General features: G+C 42.5%; 1 protein-coding gene across 2 annotated transcripts in view; it reads left to right on the top strand.

Annotated features, from left to right (window-relative positions):
* Nucleotides 1-22,451, top strand: part of KIAA1217 (KIAA1217 ortholog) — a 234,233-nt gene that overhangs the window by 165,251 nt on the left and 46,531 nt on the right. For both annotated transcript variants that reach the window (XM_042779128.1, XM_033054271.2), the window contains exon 6: nt 17,246-18,078. In XM_042779128.1, the coding sequence (XP_042635062.1) occupies nt 17,246-18,078 (833 nt within the window). The remainder of the gene's footprint in view (nt 1-17,245; nt 18,079-22,451) is intronic.

Here is a 22,451-nt window from a genome sequence, read left to right as displayed (position 1 = left end):
AACCAGGTAGCTTATCTGAATTGCAGGAGTCACACAAGTCAAAGTCCAGTCAAGTTTTATGACTTCCAGGTAGGTTTCCAAATGAACTGTTACTCGACCAGGGGTTAAAAATCACTTTTTTAAGGTAGGCATTCTGCTACCAGAAACAAGTGAAGTTAGCAACCATATTTCTTCTTCTTCAAAAAAGCTATTCTTCTTGCCATGCAGGACCTTAGATTTTTCAGGAAGTTTTTCACAAATCCAAGATATGTTAGTTCATGCTTGTGTCCCAGAATCTCTGCTTTCCACTGACTCTTCACTTCAATATATCATTAGTCATTAGCCTCATGAATACTAAAGAGAATTAATTCTGTCCCTATCTTCCTTTCAACAAAGAGGAGTAAACCACTGCCTGGTGTTTAAAAGAACACAGTTATACATCTGAGGATCTTGATTCTTCTCCATGTCGGATTGTACTTTTTCTAATAAGAGCTCTGGAAAACTAATCAGTCTTCTGAAAATATGAGCAGTAAAAATATCTTTCCTTGGATACAGGTTAAGATCTGGGGTTAAAAAAAGCCTCAGCTGGCAGAAGCAAGGCAGTTGCATATATCAGCACGCAATAGGACTCCATGAGAAATGATGTGATGCTGAAATTATTTTTTGTCTGAATATATGTCTTTCTTACATCATTGCAAATTTGAACCCCGTGTGACTAAGTGAAAAGACTGAACGGGTGTGTTGGGTAAAGAGCTAGTCTCTGTATCACTTAATATTTACTATAGATAGCTTGACCTTTGGTAAACTAGATTGTTTACTGTAGCCATGATGACCAATTTGGATATTTTTGGTATAGAGGGAAGTAAAAGGAAAAGTAGGATCGAAGCAGTGTAGGAAGAAGTTTGTGAAAAAGACTCTTAATTGATGCACTGATAGCACTTCTGTAATTTCAAAAGGCATACAACTCCAAATCCTTATGGCTACGAGCTGTGGTGTGACTTGGACACTTGCATGGCAAAATCTAATTGAATGAAAAATTTTTCATGACCATTTCTCCTGCCAATAGTGCTGACTCCAAAACTCAGCACAACTTACTTTTTCTGATTTTCTATGTCCTTATATGGGAAGGAACAGGTGTAAACATGCTGCTTATGTCTTTTGACTATCAGCTCTGTTTTATAATATTTCTATATTATTTACATTCTAACCCAGTTTGCATGTATGTAATAGAAATTTATTTTGACTCAGTTGTTTGGTAATGTGAGGCCAAGGGTTACACTTTCTTTATGTTCATTTAACTGTATCAACTTTTTCAGTTTTAGTTGTCTTGCGTGCAATAAGAAGAGATACAAATATGGAACAAAAATAAGAGCTGAGTTAGTACAGGGAGTCAGAAAGCCATGCATTTATTCTGATTTATGAGTGCAGTTACTAAAAGTATTTTTCTTTTAAATAGCAGAAATCTGATATACAGCATATTTAAACCAAATAGAAATGCTGATCTGTACCAGAACTGTACATCTTTGAAACTATTCCTTTTTTGGAGAAAAAAAGAGATGACCCCATCGGTTCTGTGGTGCCCTAAGGAAATGCTGAAATTAAGATTGGTCTGAAGGGTTTGGCTCTCTGCATTGATGGTGGTTGTCTATGTTATGTACATGGTGTCCTTCATCACTTCAAAGAGAAAGGGGAGGGAGGAGGAAATGCTTTCTGCATTTTCATGAATTAAATGACTCTGTTTGTTCTCAGAAAATTCTACCATAAAAAGCATCAGTGGAAAATCAGAAGAAAGAAGTAGTTGATTTGAAAGCAAAGGCAACAATTGGTTTGAATGCAGCACTAGTTATGAGGGTTGTCATAATGTTAACTTTAGAAAAATAGATCAGTAACAGCTTTTATACATTCAGTCCAAACAATCTGAATAGCTTATGGGATGGGTGGGCCATGCTATACTGATGAGATAAATGTGGATATTGGCAAACCAATGATGTAATTATGTAAATCCAACCTTTTTAGGATTGAAATGTGTTATGTTTTAGTGTGTTTATATTTTTGTCATTTGTGATAACACCCTGAAAAATCTTGGCTGTAATGCCAAGAGATTTCTTAGTGCATTTACCATTCTGTCTGCATAGTACACGAAGGAAAATAAAGCATGAGAAATTTATTAACTTCTCTCTGCTTAATTGGATAATCTAAACATTTTTTTTTAACTCTCACATTTCATTTGTTCATAGGAAATTAAATGCATATATAGGCAGAAATGAGTGCCTGTTAGCTGATCTGGGAGTTTGTCTTGCCAGTCAGGAGTAAAGCAATGCAGACTGGTAGCAGGGAGATAGCTCAAATGATGAAGTGCTGCTGGGGAAATAAGCTTCCACTCAGAGGCACTGTGATTTCAGACAGGCCAATGCAAAATATGCTGCATCTCATCCATCTTTTTACTCCCTTTGCGTAAGCTAAAGTGTGGCTAGACTGGAAGCTCTCATGGGATGGCTCTGGGTCAGGCTCCAAGTGGCTTATGCTCCATTCCCTTCCAAGCAGGGTTCAGCCAGTGTGTTGTCAAGGTTTTCTCATGGACACTTAATCTGTGACAGCAGGTTCAGTACAGGTACAACCAGGCTAGTCCAAATACAGAATCCATTCCTCAAGGCACATTGTAAGCTCACCATTTTATGGGAAGAAGTGTGATACTGCTTTCTATTATTTTTTTGTTTGCTTCTTCTTTTACACCTGAACAAAAGGTGACCTCAGTTTAGGAATGGGAAGGACCATTGAACATTATGATGGACAAAGAACTCTTGATGTGCAGGTGTTCTTGGGGTCATAAACCCGTGTGGTCCGGGGATTGATAACACCATGGAATTGATAAGGGGAAAAGTTTTCTGAGTAGTAAGGGCTGTGTGCATATGTGCATGTACACACACATGACATGTCTCATCACTTGTCAGAGTGTGGTGGTGGTTTCATCAAACCAGAACTTCTGTTGTGCCCCACTAACAACCAGATGTGCAGAGGGCAGCAGCCACCTGAGCAATATCTCTCAGCACCAGTCCCATGGGTGTCCCAGAGATGCTGCATTGACGCCTCACTTGTAGAGAGCTGTTATTTCTTGCACTGTTTGAGGGAGATGAAGCTGTGTGGAGCTATAACTGTATCTTCAGTGGTAATGGCTGAACTAAGTGCTGGGTTTCAAAAGCCATTTATAGCTTTAAAGTGCATCTCAAATAACTTTGTTTTGAATACGAGAGTGGATTGCAAAGGCAAGTGATGGTCTTATCTTCTTGCCATGTCCTCAAGCATTTGTGGGTCACTCCAGCTGGCATTTACTTGCTCACTTCTTTCCTAAAAACCACCCTCATATTCTGACCACATCTGCCAAAAAATCCAAGAAGCCTCAGAATACTCAACAAAATGAATTAACTTTATATTGGATGTTCTTCTTTCTTGTCACTCTTCTCCTTCCTTTCTTGCTCTCTCCCTCCCCTATCATGCCTACTATACTAGGCTACAGCATTGTAATAACAAGAACTAATGCCAAATCTTCTAGCATTAAAGAAAATTTGCAGTAGTTTGTTTTTCTATTTATTCTGTTTTGTTCTTTCTTTCATTGAATTTTTGTTGACTTTTCCTTCACACACTACAGTCTCTTTAAATCCTCTTTTTCTCATCAATTCTGCTCTGCCCAGCTTAAGTCTCTTATTTTATTTTTCCTTTTTTATTATCCCTTTCTTGTTTCTCTATTAATTTTTCAGCAGTCTATCTCCAATGTTACTCTCTTTCGTCTTTTACAAACTCCTATTTGTTTTTATTTATCCTATTTTTTTTAATTTATCCTTCACACTGTCTCATTCCCTTTTGGTTTTGTCTTGTTTCCTTTCTTCTGTAGCTCCACACAAAGAATTCCCTATTACCTTTCCACATAATACTTCTTTACCTCCTGTCTTTCTTCCCTGTTTCAGGGAATCACAGTGTCATTTAGGTTGGAAAAGATCGTTAAGATCATCAAACCAAGTAATGAGTTAAATGTTAGTAAAATATCTACAGCATATTACTTGCTTCTTTTTACTATTTCTGTGTTACCTATGAACTAAGAAGGGAACATTTCATGCCACAAACTCAGTTCTCTGCCTTTAAAAATATTGAAAGTTTAGGCATAAATAAGTGTGCTAATGGTAGGACAGAGGAAGAGGAAAATGAATGTGGTTCCATATTACTCTGCTGAAAAATAATGCTTACTGCCAGGTTCAGGAGAGAGATGCTTAGTACAGAAGCCACAGATCAAGCTGGATTCTCCAAGGCAGATCACAGCAATGTCCACTGCATGGACCAGCAAGGAGCAGATGGAATGAAGCCATCATTGTCCTTTGTAGTTACAGGATCTCAACTTTCTTATAAGAAGGAAAAGAAAAAAAAAGAAAAAAGGTAGGATGAGAAAAAGAACAGAAAGTGAGCTAAATGAAAAGGCATATGGGCAGGCTCACTATAAAGAATTTCTTTAAAAAATTTAATCCTTATAAAATCAGTGTAGAAATTGCCACCCACTGCAGTCAGTGGTAAGAGGTTGGGAATGCAAAAGGGCAGCTTGTCCCACCCAGCTCTAGGGGAATGAGCTGACTCTGGAGGATGTCTGACTGCCTTTCTTTTAATGAAACATTCAGTGAGACAAATTCTCAATCCAGAGCAATTAATATTTCTTCTTGACTTTTTGAGAGGTGTTTAATGCATATGTGTCTGTGATACATGCTGTGATACTTTCCTATTGCTAGGAAAATGTCCTTGCTTAAATCAGGACAGAAACAAGGGGGAAGCATGAGGTTTCAATTACAGGGTAGAGAGACAGACTGCAGACCTGACGTAATAGTTCAGTTTTGCAGAACCTTCTTCATGCAACTCCAGTGAGAGTTGGCTATATTTGCTCTAGTAAACTTTTAAAATAAAAATGAGAGGCTTATAGAGTTTCCAGCAGAGGACTTCCCACTTTTATTTGTTTGCCTTTAACTTTTTTAATCCCTAAAAATCAAAGATTTCAGATTATACTGATCTGCCATCACCAAGGATAGGCCAAAAATGTACTGCTTGTATGCAAAACATACATGTATGTGTGTACAGTAGTTTCACGAATACAAGCCGCACGGATTATAAGCCGCACCCCCGGTGCCTCGACAATGTTGCTGTCTTTGTCAATAGATAAGCCGCACCCCGAATATTAGCCGCACTTTCGTTCGTCGCGAGAATCCGTGCGCAGCTTTCACAAATTGGCCAATTAGTAACAGGATCGCGGCATAGCGGGCTTTACTGGCTCGGGGCGGGGCCAGGCAGGCTCGGCCCGCTCATGGTTGCCGACGGGGCCGGGTGGCCCAGCTCAGCGCCACGGCTCGGCGGGGCTGGCCGGGTGGTGCTGCCGCCGCCGCCGGGCTCGCTGGCCCCCCTCTCCCGTCAGCACCGCCCCGCTGCCGCGTTCGCTCGCCCGGCTGGCAGGGCTGCCGCCGCCGGGCTCGCCGTCCGCCCTGCTGCCGCTTTCGCTCGCCCCGCGCCGCGCCTCGCGAGCGCCGCGCCCGCCCCGCGCCGCGCCCGCCCCGCGGCGCTTTCGCGGCTCGCGGCTCGCGGCTCGCGGTTCGCGGCTCGCGGCGGCGCTTTCGCGGCTCGCGGTTCGCGGCTCGCGGCGGCGCTTTCGCGGCTCGCGGTTCGCGGCTTGCGGCGGCGCTTTCGCGGCTCGCGGTTCGCGGCTCGCGGCGGCGCTTTCGCGAGCGGCGGCGCTTTCGCGAGCGCCGCTTTCGCTCGCCCCGCCGGCAGGGCTGCCGCTGCCGCCACCAGGCTCGCCGGCCGCCCCCTCCCGTCTGCACCGCCGCCGCGTTTCCTCGCCCTGGCCGGCACTGCAGGCCCCCGCACCGCCGGGCTCCCCCACGCTGCTGGCCCCGATTATGCTGGGCTTCCCCCGCTGCCAGGCAGCCCCACCCGCCGGCCTTCCTGCTTCTGCCATGCTCCCCTGCGCTGCTAGCCCCAGTTCTCCCGGGCTCCCCCGCCCTGCTGGCTCAGGCTCTGCCGCCCGCCCCCGACACTGCTGGCCCCGCCTCTGCCAGGCTTTCCCACCTCTGCCGGGGCCGGCCGGGCTCCAGCTTGGCTTGGGGCTGCCGCGGGCTCTCACTTCCGTGTTGGCAGCTTTTAGAATTTTGTTAATAGATTAGCCGCCCCGGAATATTAGCCGCACTTCCGGGTTTCCACCAAAATTTTTGTCAAATTGGTGCGGCTTGTATTCGTGAAATTACTGTAAACATAATGTTAATGCACAGGTTACAAGACAACAGTGTTCTCTTGGGAGCTCAGATGCTCATCTGTGGGCTGGTTCAAAGGCTTTGTGCACAGGTTGGTCCACTCTGCAAGCTTCAGCTGTTCTAGTGAGAGTGCTGCTTTGCCAGCAGTGAAGCTGTGGAGCTGCCTGTCCCTTTATAGTGGTGCATTCTAGCCAGTAGTAATGTGCTCTGTGGTGTGAGAGGGCTGTTTGTTTGTTTGTTTGCATTTATGTTGTAAGAACTAGGGAGTTTGGAATAATTATAAGAGAATTTTATGGTTCTTGTGTTTACTCCAAGACATATCTGTTTCACTGCATGCCTTTGGAATCAGTAAACAGAGGGAGTACAAACAATATGCATGTTTAGGAGAAGATAGTGGGGTCTGCATATAATCTCAAATCCAGTATGTGTTAGGCAGCCAGAACTGTTCTGTTCCCTCCCTGTTTGTTTAGCTTGGCCTCTCAAATTCAAAGAGCTTCTGTAGGATTTTCAGTCTTCAAGGAAACACCACACACATCCTTGTAAGTATAAACATGGGCAGTGTAGAGCTGATGTGAAATAGTCAAGGCAAATTTGAAAGAGCTTTTTGGGTCATGGAGAGCAGAGTGGAGTGCAGTGGCAGCAGCACAGCCTGGCTGGATGTTGGTGTGTGTCACCTGGGTGACTCTGTGACAGACAGCAACTTGGGGGCTGTGTTCTGCTCCCTTGTTTTTGCCATGGGAAAGCAGCTGAGACTAGGATCAGGATGAGGTAAGAACATTTTTTTTTCTCTGCTGAGCGTTTGGAGGCAAAGTTGGGCATCACTCTCCCTGCATAGAAGAAATTGTCCTTGTCGTGGTGCCACCCTAAGCAGAGAGAGGAAGGATGCTGATGGCAGTTCTGCAGCTGCCTTCATGAGTCTTGTGTGTAGAGCTAGCAGAGTTAGGAGATTCTGCAGACAACTCTAGTCTTTGGACTGGTCTTTGTCATCTCAAACTGTTGGTTTCTTGGATCAAAATTAGAAGCTGGGTGGGCAGTAGGAGTGGTGAGGTGGCATGAGACCTTCCTTGGAAGAAAAACCTCCAAATCTCAAAACCCAAATCCACACCCAAAATCCTAACCCCAAACCCCCAAATACAGGAGAAAATATGCTTTCTTTGTAATTCAGCTCTAAAAGCTGTCATCAGGGAACTTTCCATTTGGATTTTGCTGGGCTGAACTAACTTTTTAAATTTATGCAAAACGCCATTGACTCCATCACAAACTTTGTTCTGGAGTGCAGAGAACAAAACCAAGTCTTGAGTTAGTGACCAGCAATTACCATAAGTGCTTTCCTGTTTTCTGTCAAGGAAATAGTTGTTTACAGCACTATAAGGCATTAACTACTTAATTATTTCCATCCATTAAAGTAGTATTAAAGGAATAGGAACTGAAAGAGCCATTATCAGGAGCAGAAAGAACTTTGATCAGTAGTCAAGCCGTAAGTTATGTCTGGGCCACATGTATACCCCACAGCAGACTTCAAAATATTCTCTGGCTTTATAATTGTTTGTTCTACTCATGTTTAGTCTCTAATGTTTTTTCTGCTTCAAAATGAGGGAAACAAACAGAAAATAAATGTATGTGATGAGCAAATTGATGGAAAGGTTCAACAGACTAACATTGTTAATGATGTAGAAGAAAGGAAGGTGACTGGCATTACAGGGCTGTGGTGACTTGAGCCTCTCATTGATATAGATTACATGTTGACATTGGATTAAATGAACCTAAACTTCCAGATTTGGTCTCAGTGAAGCATAGGGTGTTGTGGCTCTTAGGGGCATGCCCTTGGTTTACACAGGGGCTTGAACTGGAGTTCTTGCTCTGTACAGTACTTCATAAACAAATATATGGCAAGTAATTGTACATGGGATAATACATGGCAAGCTAGATAATGCTTGAGGGCTCTGATAAAGTAATTGAAATGGAAAGTGATGCTTGAACTGTTTGTATGCATTGTTGGAACCTACAAATTAAATTACAGCCTTGGTAATGATATAACTGTGCAATATTTATGACGTTGTGCCTGATATATTCTAAAATTAAAAACAGATTAATTCATCTAATGGAGAGCTTTTTGTGTGCATCAGACTTACATGAATATAATGTCATATGTATAGAGAACTAGATATATCCCTGTCTGATGTTCTGGGATATACTTTGTCATGCTAGAGTACAATTACTGAAAATATGCAGCCTACCAGCTTGCAATTCATTGCAGAGAAATGTAGCAAAATACAGTCATCTTTTTTATCCTTCATGTTATCATAATAATTTCTCACTTCATGTTTGTTAGCCTTTGAGGAGGAACATGAATAGAAGAATATTCTCTGCAACTGCTGAAAAGCACATGTGGCAATAAAGTGTTCTAGGATAATTTGCTTGGTTTTTTTACTCCTGATGTTTCTGAGTCAGGTTGGTGCACCAACCTAAGCAGCTTTTTAACTAGGTCATGTATATACATCCATTCATTAAAAGGGGATGCTTGACTGGTTAGTTAAACCTGCCAAATATAAACCAGATGCTTGAATGGTAAATACTGCTTTACCCCTACACTGCAAGAAACAAACCTTGACTGATTAAATTTGAAATAAAAATAAATAAGTTTAACATTTTTTTGTCCCATTATACTACTTCATTATAGTGCTAGTGCAAATATTTAATAAAAATAATGTTTTAAAATACTTTACACGGAAACTGAAAAGTCAGCGTTTAAGGCAAAATGATCTTTTTTTACATTTCTGAAAACACTGTTTATATTACTTACATATAAATTTTGTAAAGTTCTAGTCAAGATCAATAATGGCATACAAATTTATGGCATACATTAGAAATAAGAATTCAAAGCACTATCTAGAAAGCTGGAAGACTTCTCTCATGCTGGGCTGGGGGTAGTAAGGGGTGGAACACCTGGATTTTTAGCTTTGGCTACTAGATCTGCTCTGATCTTTCTCCTTTACTTATATGCTTAGTGTCAAATTGCCATTTCATAGCAGATATGAATGAGGCCTCCTTCACCAGTGGCTGAGACTGAGAGCAGTACTGTGAAACAGAAATGCTGCTCCTGTAATGTCCCTGTTAGGACTGACTCTGTACAGCAAGATTAGCTCATGATCATATACTCAAATTGTATTTTTATTCCTTTGAATGCCATTTATGATGATTGAGGCAATTTTTTACTTGCACAAAAGTGAAATCAGACAAAAATCCAAACCAAGAGCAAAAGAACCAACCCCCCAAAACAGAAGATAACTGCAGGGCTGGGAAGGGTTTGTGTCATGACATTTTCCCTACGATATTTAAGTGTCATCTCTTTTAGGCTGTAAATGCTGTATTTTTTAAGGAGCCAATTTCCATATTCTATGGTCTTTTCATGTGAAGGGATAGAAGGGAGTGGAGCATCCTTTCTATTCTAATTTTTGAATATGTATTTACCTTCTCTATTGTTTCCTCTTTCAAAAAAAAAAAGAAAACACAACAAAACAAATCTAACCCAACAACCAATCACAATGGCTTGTGTGGTGTACTGCAGAGATAATTATGGGATTGATTTATGGGGACCTTGAAGGTCAGGCTATCCTGGTGGCTCAGGTACCTGGTTAATGAGTAGACAGCTCCTCCACAGGAGGAGCCAGTGCTTCCTTCTCCAGTGGCACTACCAACCTGAGGAGGTGAAAAGCTTCTAAGGTTTATAACTGCTGGATTTTTTTTTTCTAGAATTCTGTCTACTGGATTTGCTAAATAGTTGGAGATCTTCACCTGTTGGGAATGAATATGTATAGGTCTCATAGCACTGCCTTTGAAGTGCACTGTGTACTGAAACAGAGGTTACTCACTATTTTATTTATGGCTTTCCCCTCTGTGAGTCTCTTTTGTGGTTCACTCCATACTGTTAGTCTCTTTCTGTGCATCTTATAGGCACACATTAAAAAATGATTGAGTGATTGAATCACATAGTGTTGCACAGTTTGTGACTGACTGACATGCCAAGGAGGTTATTTAGTGACTAATTTCGAAGGGGAGGAGAAATTGCAGGCTTGTCATGTGGAAAAGTACTTCAGTCTATTGAAACAGCGTTACTTAGATGACCGGTTAAAGCAAGATGGCCTGTTGTGAGCAGAGGGAACAAGGAACATTTTTCCTGTTTCAAAACCTTTTTGCAAAAGACATGGATATACAAAATATTATACCATAGACCAAGGATCGCGATTCAAGTCCGAGGACAAAAAGTGCTTTATTAGAAGTGGAACCAAATGTTCATCTCACTGCTGTAGCCATTCAAGTGATTTCCTGAAGAAACAGTAAGTGACTTTAATTATTTCAAAGCAAAGATCTTATCAAAGATTGTTTTATTGGTCTGTAGGCAGCAATGTTGTCTAAAAGTGTTGTAAGAGTGTTAGTGTTTTAAATTGTGAAAACAAATAGGGTAGCATCCGGATAGCTGAAGAAATTGTGCCCAAAAGAGCAGACTGTGTGGGATTTAGTCTGCAAATCCTCCACTCTGCTTGTTTGCGTAGTTCATCTTTAGCATGCACGTGGACTTTCAGGCAAGGTGAAGGAATCAAACATTATTTTTGATATTACCATTACATTTGTTTTGTGGTTAGCTTAGAATTTTATGGGTCTGTTTTACATTCAGTAAAAAGTGAACTAGGTATTCTTTGTTTTCCTCGTGGGAGCTTTAGGATATGGTATGAATTAAGCTTTTATGTAGTCAGGGATATAAAAGGACATACTGAGACATGTACAATAGCTTGAGGTAAAACATTTGGATTGCTGTAGGGACTGGATTCATACACAAGTGTGGATTAAACATATATGTATAAAATAAGGGACAATAATGTTAAGAATGTGTTTGATGCTCCGTGGCATGGCAAGGGAAATGATGGTGTGTCTGAGCATCAAGTCAATGTATTGGTAACCAGAATATGGTATCCTAAATTCTGCTTTGGGGGATCAAATAGTGCTTTCGCCGTAACCTCTGTGCACACTTGCACAACTGGGAGAAAGATGTGGGGACTGGATGTCACAGTGATACTGAGTAGTATGGTGACAACACCTGATTATGATTCACTCAGAATGCCTCCTTTCTGGAGGGTCATGTTTGTGTCCTTGAAATTCCAACTTCTGAGATAGTGAGCATCACCTTCTGATTTCCTATTTTGTTCATGTCAACTTCTAGCTAGCTGACCCTGGCCAAAATAAAAAGTAATCTATGAACATAGAAAGTGGAGGACTGGATGATTTCACCATCACTAACCATCACAGACTCATCCTAAGAAACATCTCATATTGACTGATAGTCTTGTTGTTCATCAAGAGAAAGAAAAATCCAGAGAATTAAGAGCATAAGCAGAAGAAGAAAAGCCTAGTTATTCCCTTGACATATCCACCATATATGCAATGAGACCCAAAAAATAGGAAGTTCCTCTTTCATAGATGTTCTGAGTTTTTAATCTCAATTCTCTTTTCACCACAATACAGAGGTTTTCACAGATGGACATATACTAGAACTATACAAAAGGACCAAAAGAACTGAAACCTAGGTGCATGCTAGTACTGGGAAGTTAATTATAAATGTTGAGATTTCTTACGGAGCTCTGCAACTCCTTTTCTGAAAAATTATCCAGGAAAAAAATAATGTAAATGTATGAAATGTTAAGAACAGTTAGCTGGGTCTTGGACTTCCCCATTCATTGGAAGTGTGAACATTCGAAACCAGCTTTATTTTACCAGCATGTGGTTCCCATTATGAAAAACAATGGTGAATCCTGGCAGCTCCGAGAACCTTGTACTGTGAGGCCAGATTCACCTGAGGCCAGGTTCCAATTTAGGCAAGGTTTCATGGTCTGAAATATCTTTTTTGGGCATCTCAGGGCCCATTCCTAGCCTAAATTCCCAAGTAAACCTCTAGTCTGGAAGTATTGCCAAGGAGTGATGGCCACTGAAACCCCAGCGTGTGTCACTACTTGGTAACCCCAAGCACCCTCCCTGCTGAAGAGAACATGGAAGAGTTGGGGCCCCCAGTTCAGACTCTGACCAGGTTGACCCAGGTCTGTTAATCTGGAAAGCCAAAGCTCTAGAGCAGCACTAGAGGGATGTCTGGTAAGAAATAACATCACTGTTTCCTGAAATCTGCTGGGTGGTTTTTTCCAACTTTTTTCTTTACTGATGTTTTTTCAAAATGTTTCTGCTCTCTTGGATTAGAGTTGTCTGCTGAAAATACATATTATTGAAAAGTTTCTGACCAGAAACAGCTAAAAGTTATTCTAATGTGTTTGAAGTTTTCAGATATGACATTGGGCAGCTGGAGGAACCCACAATTGCAAGCAGCATGATTTTTTTTCCATAACGACCCAATAGAATGGGGAAATTTACAGGTGCTAGAAGGCATTCTGTGAGAAAGCAAGAACAGACAAGTGTGACAGCCTCTCAGTGATGTCTGATTTGGCTTCAGACAGATAGTTGTGGTTCAAATACTTAAAATTCTCATTTAACTCTTTACCAATCCTGTGATTTTCAAGGGCACCTTCTCTTATTTTAAATTGTATTATGTTAGAAATATTAAACCTGTATAAAAGCATTTGGGTTTTTTTCAGAAGTGGATTTGTCCTTTCTGCTCTCCAAATCCAACTGGAATGAAAGATCAGTCATGACAGAAGTGTTGTCATATAGTGCAACTAATGGTGAAGCTGAGGGATTTGGACAACTAGTACAAGAAAGTTGTCAATTTATTTTTATGAAGAGAGAACCAACTAATGGATTCTATTGTTGTTGGATTGGGGGTTCTTTAATTAAGTCTTTCCTCATTAGAAAAGTGAAGGATTGCCTTACTTTTTAGAGAATTTTTTTCTGTTGAGCAATTTTCATAAAAGATCCCTTTACAAACAGCTTAATTTATCAGTATTGTGTCAGCACTTAGTATTTCTTTAGTTTTTTCGTCATAAACTCCAAGGTCTCAATAAAATTCTTTGCAGGTGTCCTGTGTTTGCTGTTGGGTGAGCCAGCTTGTAGAACACAGGAGCACTTTCCTCAGGGAAGTGCAGGGTGTCAAAGGGACAGTAAGAAAAGTAATAGCTTCACATGGCTGAGAGGTGATTAATGAATGGAGTCAGTTGGGAATTCCCCAGTGTCACCAAGAGGGCGCACGGATAACCTCCCTCTTGGGAACATGCTCTGCGTAGGTATCTTGGCAGTCTGAAAATCTCGGGGCAAAGCCAGTTGCTGTGTTCTCTGCTGATGTAGAGGAGGCCTAGGAGAGCAGTGGGAAGGGCTGCCAGGTCAGAAACTCTGGCCTATTTTTCGCTTTGCCAGAGTTTCACGTTGAGATCTCAGCAGATAAGGGCTTGAGTCAGGCTGTACGTCTGGTGTCGGGCTGCAGGCTGAGCTGCAGGGCTGGCGAGGAGCTGGTGAGTCAGGGCTGGTGCTGGGTGCTGGCTGGCACTGCCCTGTGTGTGCAGGCACAGCTCTGGTGCCCTGGCTGCAGGGAGACCGGCTCTGCTTGTCCTCTGTGACAGCAAGGCTCCACTACCCACTTGGGTGGGGGGACAGCTGGTTTGCTGGCTTTGTGCATATAGACATTGTCAAAATATAGCAAATTATTCAGTGTGCCAACAGACTTTTGAAATAAAGAACATAACTGGTTTTATATAATATTAGAGACATATAGATTTATAGACATCTCTAACATATGGAGACTCCATTTAAAAAAAAATTAGCAAAAACTGTATCTTATAAAGTTAAGTCTTGTTAGACTGACCAAAAATCTCCACAGGATATGTTTAAACATGGTGTAATCTTTTTTACTACAGAATGTGACAGATTCTCAGGGTGTGATTTTCCCTCAAATGTTTTAAACAGAATTGCTTGCTAGCTGTTTGCCATGCTTTAAGCTAAGGATTGATAAGACAAGTTTCTATTTCAAGGATGTGAGGTCTGTAGGCAGTAGGAACAAGGAAGAGCTACGTGCTGAAGAAAACCCCACCCTCAGGTAAACGTATTACATGGCTGCAGTCAAAAATCACATGATCCTGTGCTTGCACTGAAAAATCTTCCTTTTGCCCTCCAAGCAATTGTGTGGGACAGCACCCAGTATTTAGAGGCTCAGATAAACCAAATATCCTCTTTCTCTGTCTCTGAGTCATGCAGAGTCCAGGAACATGTGGCTCAAGACAGCCTATGTAGAAGAGTATGGGGTTTTATTGAGCAACATGTGGGTTTTGTGGTGGAGGAGAGGAGATGAGAAACAGCACAGAAAGTGGGATATATATGAGAGAGTGGTGAAAGAGAAATGTGAAGGATGGTCTTTTCTTGCTTCTCATCTGTACCTCTTTGGTGTGCCTAGAATATCACACCGAACGGGTACAGATGAGAAGCAAGAAAAAACCATCCTTCACATTTTTAAACTTAGCATTAGGAAAGAATCTGGAGATCTGGAGAAGAGAGAAATGTGGAAAGAGAAGAAATACCAACCATGTGGTAGGAGACAGTGTAATCCACCGGGTAAAGCTGCCTAGCTCTTGGTGACCAGCTCAGGTCCCTGCCCAGCCTACATGCCCTGATGAATCTTTCCTGGGCCACCTGGACTCTCTGGCTCCAACAGTCTCCCCTTGGGTACACTCCACCCAGGGCCTGAGTCCTGGCTTAAAATAGCAGGTGAACTTTTCAGAAAGGGGTTGAGTGCCCAGGTGTTGGTGCCCTGCCCAGCCCAAGGGAGCTTTGATTGAGGCTCTGTGCCCCAAGCACTATTTTAAAGCCAAAGTTAATAATGTAACATACAACACAAGATTTTGAGCAATAGTTCAGTCCCATATTCAAATTATTTTCCATCTTAGAGTATTCCATCTAAATGATGGTATGGTGGAAAATAGGAATTTTTCTTTGACAGATTACTTTGACTTATGAGAAGTGAATGAGCATATACAGGAATATGAAGTTTCAAATCTTCCCATGGAAATTTTCTCCTCTCTGCAAAATAACATTGGAATTTTCCTCTCACTGCAACCCAGCATATGTGGCTATGGTTTCTTTGACAGCTATTATTCCATCTTTTCTATCTTTATCTGAAGCAACTAAACAGGGCATTGTGTAGCTTATACAGTAGAAATCTTGGAGAATTTTCGTTCTGTGGGTTCTTCTTGTGATGTAAACTGTCTGTATCTGCCTGTTCCTGAGGACGTGATCCCAAAGCTGCTCAAGTCAGTAGGAGTTGTTTTGTTCTGCTGGCCCAGAGCCAGAGTCAGTACATATAATTTAGCTTAGTATGTTGCAGTGTTTCTTCAAGCCAATAGAAAGTTATGTTGAATTCCCTCTTATAAAATGATTAATACTGTTTAGTTATTTTTAATTATATCTTATTTAAAATTCCAGACTAGATTAATTCTCTGTGCAAATGAAAAAATTATGCCATGTTCCTGTTTGGCTTCATAATTTTTGTCTGGCTCATGACCCATCCCAGTACACACCTTTGTTCTGTTACACTTATTTATTATTGCTGTGGCCACAATCAGGTTATCTCCTTTCTTCTTTCTAATACCTGATACTCCAGACTGTTGATCTCTGGCCCTGGGGAACGTCATTTCTAATTCCCAAGTGCAGAACCTGTGTGATAAGAACAGCTATTGTTTATATACCAGCACTGCAATTCCCTTACCAGTGGAAAAACCTGTGGTGGAGCAGGAGTAATCTCTTGCTTCACCTGCCATGGATCACTGTAACTACAATGAATCCAGTCACATTATCAGAGAGGGGAGAAAAATTGTGTAGATTTCAGATTAGAAACATCCACTGTACATTATTTTGTGCTCTGTAACTTTAGGAATGTGGAGTCAGGCTTTGTGATACAGTTTTCTACAATCCTTGTAGGTGATGGAGAGGGAAGATGAAATTGTCAGCATGAATTTTAGAAATTGCAATTTTTTTCTTATGTAGTTAGTCCTCAGCTTACTTTTCATCTCCCTGTTCATGCACTGTACCCCAAGGGCACCAGAGCAGGCACATGATGCTTTCTAGAGGGAGAATTCCTCCTGTCTCTCATTGACAGTGTTCAGCCATCTAGAGGGGTCATGGTTGGGCACAGTGAGATTCTACATCTCAAAAGCACATGTATCCATTGCAGATTTTTGCCAAGGTCTCTTAACAAAACACTAATACATTTGGTGTGGAAGTTTCTCCTTTCTTTTCGTTGCTTGCTCATTCCTTACTGCTTCTGCTTACAAAACTGTGATAAAATGATCGATGACTTTCTGAGCGTGTGCTCCACAAACCCTCTGCATCACTCTTATCTTTGCAATGGCATGTCATATAGGGTCAGACTGTTTTCGTAGAAGTTGACTGTGTTATAAATAAATGTATGTGTTTTTCTCCTATGCTTTTTTGTATGCTGTGTGTAATGCTGTGTGTGTGCTGTGGTTTTTGTATGCTTTGTGTAATAAAGACCACATCAAGTCATTAGCAAAAGCTTAAATCCTGCGCTGAAGAAAATGGCCAATTAGTTGTAATACTTATTTTTCTTGTCTAAGGACTTCAGGTATGTTTGTGATTCCAGAGCATCAGCATTTTTGTCCTGCTTTGGAATCAGTGAACTCTAGGCTGTGTGTCTGATCAATAAACTGTTTAAGTCTGTCGCTGGCTATGTCTGTGTGAACACCTGGATACCACCACTCCTGATTTCAGCTTCAGTAGCTGTGAATATCAGATGAGGGTGAGATGGTATTTGCATAAGTAAAAGCATTTTTAAACCTCTCATATTCCTTTAACATACAGCCCATTTTATTGCTATTTATAGTTGTTATTTTCGTTAGGCACTGAGATCCCAAAGCGTTTTATTTATGCAGATGTAAAATTATTTTGTCTCGAGAGTTTGTTTTTATTTCCTAATTTTCTGTAGACAACCCGCATCATGTTTTGCTCATTCAGTAATTTTATATCTGAGGTGTTTTTTCTTTTCTTTCCAGATGCAGAGGGAAACTGCTTATACGGGACGAGATGGCCCAGGTGGTTCCCGCCCTGGATCTGCCACACACACTCTGCATGCGATGCCCAGCTCTCCACCCTCCACCCCAGTGCCCCACTCCATGCCCCCCTCTCCGTCCAGGATTCCCTATGGTGGGGGCCGGCCCGTGGGGGTGCCGGGCAATGCCACCATCCCCAGGGACAGGCTGTCTGGCGTGCCAGCCTCGCGCTCCATATCGCCCAGCCCCAGCGCCATTTTGGAGAGACGGGACGTGAAGCCAGATGAGGACATGAGTAACAAAAACCTGACCCTGATGAGAAATGAAAGTCTGTACGGTGACCCCTACTTGTTTCACGAGGGGAGGATGAGTGTGGCGGCACCACTCTCCGGACACCCCCTCGATGTCCCCGACCACATTGTGGCCTACCATCGCAGTGCCATCAGGTCATCGAGCACTTACTGCAGCCCCTCCATGCAGCCTGAAATGCTGGAGCAGTCCTTGTACAGACAAAAGTCACGGAAGTACCCAGAGAGCCATTTGCCCACTCTTGGCTCTAAAACACCTCCAGCCTCACCCCACAGGGTGGCTGACATGAGAATGATTGATATTCATCCTCACCATGGCTCTCACATTCCCGCCCACACCATCCAGCCTGACAGGTCTTCCCCCAGCCGCCAGTCCTTCAAAAAGGAGCCAGGACCACCTGTGTTTGTGGATGCAAAAGCACGGAGCGCTGTCGGCCTCCCGGGCATGGCCGAGGCAATGCCCTCTCCCATGGACAAGCAGGCTTTTGGCTATGGGTCACCCACCATGCCCAAAGACAAGGAGACAAGGTAAGGCAGAGCTGGGGCTCAATGTGTGCAAATGAGAAACGTTCCTAATCTGCACATCCTTTGTCGTTTTAGACTCAGGGGACAATGTAATGTGTAGGAGGCTGCTGCACCCGGCTGCAGTGTTTATTAGCTGTCTGTCAAGGTAGTTAGTAATTTAGAGGAGATGTGACACCATCCATTATTAATTTGAAAGTATTGTCAACCCATGATGAATCCCTAGTTATTTTCATTTGTGTAAATTTCAGTCATTGGAAAAAATATAATAAAATGATTAACTGGGATTTTTCTTTGCAGACAGCCAGATCATGTTACAAGAACAAATGATGTTCTGTTCCTGTTAATAAGGGAATATATTTCACCCCCGTTAAGAATGACACTCTGATATTACCATTTTAGTTCTTTATGGAGTGAAGTTTTTCTCATCTAGTGTTAGGAAATGGGAAGAATTTATCATTGCTGTCTTATCTCCTGTAAAACATGAATTTGCATAAAAATAGGACAGTTGTTTACAATAATCTTCCTTGAGGGGAAACTGCTAAGAAAAGCAAGTCTGTCCCAGGGAAGAAGTCGAAACCCGAATACTGTTGCCCTTGATTTTTCCAGCATCACAAGTAGTTGGTGACCTGACTGTTGTTAGCTTTTGTGCGATGGCAATGATGACAATGATCTCTCCTGTCTTTTTAAGGACCAGATTTGCACAAAGGTCTGTGAAGGCTTCTCTGCCTTAGACCCTGCCCTGGGAGAGAAAAATCATTACACTGCCAGGCGCTTGCTGTGTATTTGTATGAGTTGCGTTAATCTCTAGCATATTGTTTGTGCTGTTAACTTTTATAGAGCTCTTTAGGGAAGTGAAGATGAATAGCTGGAGAATGCTGAGCTCACAGAGGCCAAAGGTAACTGCTGATTGCCTTAGCCACTGGGAAGATAGGGGGATTGATACAGACCCTAGGCTACCCCTCTATCTGAGCAAGTTGCTCAATAATTAGTTGCTGGTTACCATGCTTGGCCAGAAAAAAAAGTGGGTCGTGAGGTTTACTGGTGGAGAAAAAATTGAAGAATATAAAGAAAAACAGCCACCCACAAAAATTACAGGCTTATAGCTTGGTAGTTATGACATAAGAGTACAAGGTAGAGCATATTACAGTCTAGTCAGTGAAACCGGATTTTTATGTATCTGTTTCCAAGAGAAAGTTGCAGGTATCTGAAATTTAATTTCAGGCCACCATTATTACATCTAGGAAATTATTTGAAGAAAATTTGTCAATTTTAATCCATTTACAGATTGAAAATTTTACAAAGTTCATGATATGAGTAGAAAATAAAGAAGGATACCAAAAACCTTTTAGTTTGTACAGTTTTCTGTTTTCTCCCTGGGCAAATCTGGGAAAATACCAGTTTTTCACTCAGCTATACAGATATGCACAGGGGTGTTTTTTTGTGAATTGATAAAGAGAAACTACACAGGTAGTTCTGCAGCTCCTTAAAAGGGAGTTTTGCATCAGGAGTTTTAATTCTGGTCCCAGAATATATTAACAATGAAGAAAACAGCATTTGCATAATTGCACTTCCAAATAAATACATGACCTTAAAATTCAGCATGTTGTGTATTAGTCACATGGCATTGAAAGAATTATTTTGAAAGCTGTCTTTATAGGTTGTGGGTTTTTTTAACCTTGAGGAAGTGTGACTTTCTAAAAATAATTGTAAATATCAAAAGCAATTCATGCAAATTGGTGTGTTTTCTAACCACTGCAATATTAAGAATTGGGTTTGAGTCCTACAAACACAGAATACTCTAAGCTTTAATTTAGCTTTATAATAATTTCATAAACTTTGAAAGCAAACACTATTTAAGCCATACTAAACTAAACAAGGGGTTATCCATGTTGAGGTGCTCTTTTCCTGCTTCAGCAGGGACTGAATTGTTACAAGGTTGTTATGGATACCTGAGGGGTGATGTACATAATGGCAGAATGCTGTCCCCTACCTTGTTGAGTAGGATTTGGAGTTTGCACCCATAAACAGCATGGGCTTGCTTCTGTGAGAAAGAATATTTTTGGGATTGTAGAGATAGGGCTGAATTAATTCTCTTCCAGGCATGGTAAAATGAGGTGTAGGCTGCTCTGTTGTGTATGTAATCCACTTGCTGGTGCCAAGAGCCTGAAAGCCAGGCCACAGAAAGCACATGGCAGTGTGTGCAGTCAGCCTGTGTGCAGAGGTGTCAGCTGTGGCAGACAGAGCAACTCTTAGCCTTGGAGCTACTGAGGAGAGAGCTCTTCTTCATTTCTACCCTGTGGCACCAGAGACTCTCCATCCTGACTCATTCAGGAGCAGGTTGAGGACCCTGCAGGCACCAAACCCATCATCTCAGCACTGTTAGTGTTGCTTTAATCCCTAGTGGAGTGTGCTGAAAGCAAAGAAAACATCTCTTGTGTCATGACTTTATGGAAATTTCCTCAAAGTACCACTGTCACAACCTCAGGACAATGCAAGTTTAAGTATAAATCAGGAGGAAGATTGAAAGGGATAGTGACAATGTCAGAAGTAAAAGTTAATCTCTCTTCCCATCTCAATTCTCCTTCAATTTTGCAGTCCAAGGCTGAACTGGGATATCTCTGTAATTCATCAGAATATGTTGCCTACTTAAAACAGATAAGACCTCTTATTGACTGTGTCCTGGTTTTGTTGAAGAAAATTGTTCCATTACCTTTGGAACATTAACTGCAGGAGATTTGGATCTACAGGAGATGAAAACTGGTATTTCTGAGCTCTTCTACTGGAGTTTCACATTTTAATTTGACACCACGGAAGCCAGTTTCATCAAGCCTGTTATTTAAGGCAGAGTTGAGGGGGATTTAATTGCTTCATGTAATGCTTTCTTGTAACTGTTTTACCTTGGCTATTTCCAAGATAACTTCTGTGGTGTAAAGCACTGACTAAATTCTCACAGTTAATTCATTTACCGGAAGAGTCCCATATAAAGCTCCTTTACAACAGTGAAAAGAAACAAATTAAAGGAGATTTAAAGAAATAAAAGATGTTAGTATTCATGTGTTGAAAAATATTAGAAGTTATAACAGGTTTCAGCAGTTCACCTTCAAAGGGTCATCATCTCTTAAATCTGTGGTCTACTGGAAGAATAAGTTTTTGTGTGTGAACATGAGTTGTTTAAACAGTGATTTGCTATCATATTTTTCGATGACTCATTTATGTAGCTTGTGGGACATTTCTGGAAGTTACTACACGCAAAGCAGATGTTTAAATGTTGATAAATTGGAAGCTGTTTATCCAAAAATGCATTAAATTAAATGCTGTTTAGCTTAAAATTTTTGCATTTATAACACATGTTGAAAAATTCTAGATTATTTGATAATGCTAAATATGTATATAATAAACACTCCTACTCTAAAACAGCAAGATAACTCTAAAGAGTACAGTAATTTCACGAATACAAGCCGCACCAATTTGACTAAGATTTTGCTCCTAAACCGGAAATGCGGCTAATAATCAGGAGTGGCTAATACAACCTCAGAAGTGCCTGCCAGAGTGCTGAGCCGAGCAGCTGCAAAGTCGGCATTTTGCGATTGTTACAAATCGCTACTCTGTTGCACTGCGGGTGGAGCCTGGCTCCCTGCAGGCAGCACGGGGGGCGGGGAGAGAGGCGGGAGAGCTCTCTTTCCTCCTCTGCCACAGCCCAGGGGAGAGACGGGGGGGGCCCGGCGCCGCCATTGCCGCAGCCCGGGGAGGAGAGGGGGGACCCGGGCCGCCCCTACCGCGGCCCGGGGGGGGGGAGGGAAGCCCGCGCCGCCATTGCTGCGGCTCGGGGAGGGAGGGGGAAGCCCGCGCCGCCATTGCTGCGGCTCGGGGAGCCGACGGGAGCCCCGCGCAGCCATTGCCGTGGCTCGGGGAGCCGACGGGGTGCTTTGTCCCCGCCCGCCGCCGCCGCGGCAGGAGCGGGGAAACTCCGTCCCTGCCCGCCGCCGGCGCCACGGGCGCAGGAAAGCTCCGTCCCCGCCCGCCGCCGCTGCCGTAGGAGCGGGGGAAGCTCCGTCCCTGCCTGCCACCACGGGGCAGCGCCGACCCGGGGTGACCGAGCCCAGTGGCAGCGGCGGCCGGCCCCGAGCTGCAGCACCGTGCTGGGCCACCTGGCCCCGTCAGCGGCCCCTAGCGGGCCGAGCCTGCACAGCCTTAGCTCAGCCAGTAAACCCCGCCCTCCCGCGGCTCTGTTACTAATTGCACGCGGGTCCTCGCTGCGAACGACAAAGCGGCTTATATTCGTGTGCGGCTTATCTATGGACAAAAACCAAAATGTTTGCCAACACCCAGAGATGCAGCTTATAATCAGTGCGGCTTGTATTCGTGAATTTACTGTA

Source organism: Catharus ustulatus, chromosome 1 (genome assembly GCF_009819885.2).
Source record: "Catharus ustulatus isolate bCatUst1 chromosome 1, bCatUst1.pri.v2, whole genome shotgun sequence".
NCBI lineage: Eukaryota > Metazoa > Chordata > Aves > Passeriformes > Turdidae > Catharus > Catharus ustulatus.
This window is presented reverse-complemented; position numbering and strand designations above follow the sequence as displayed.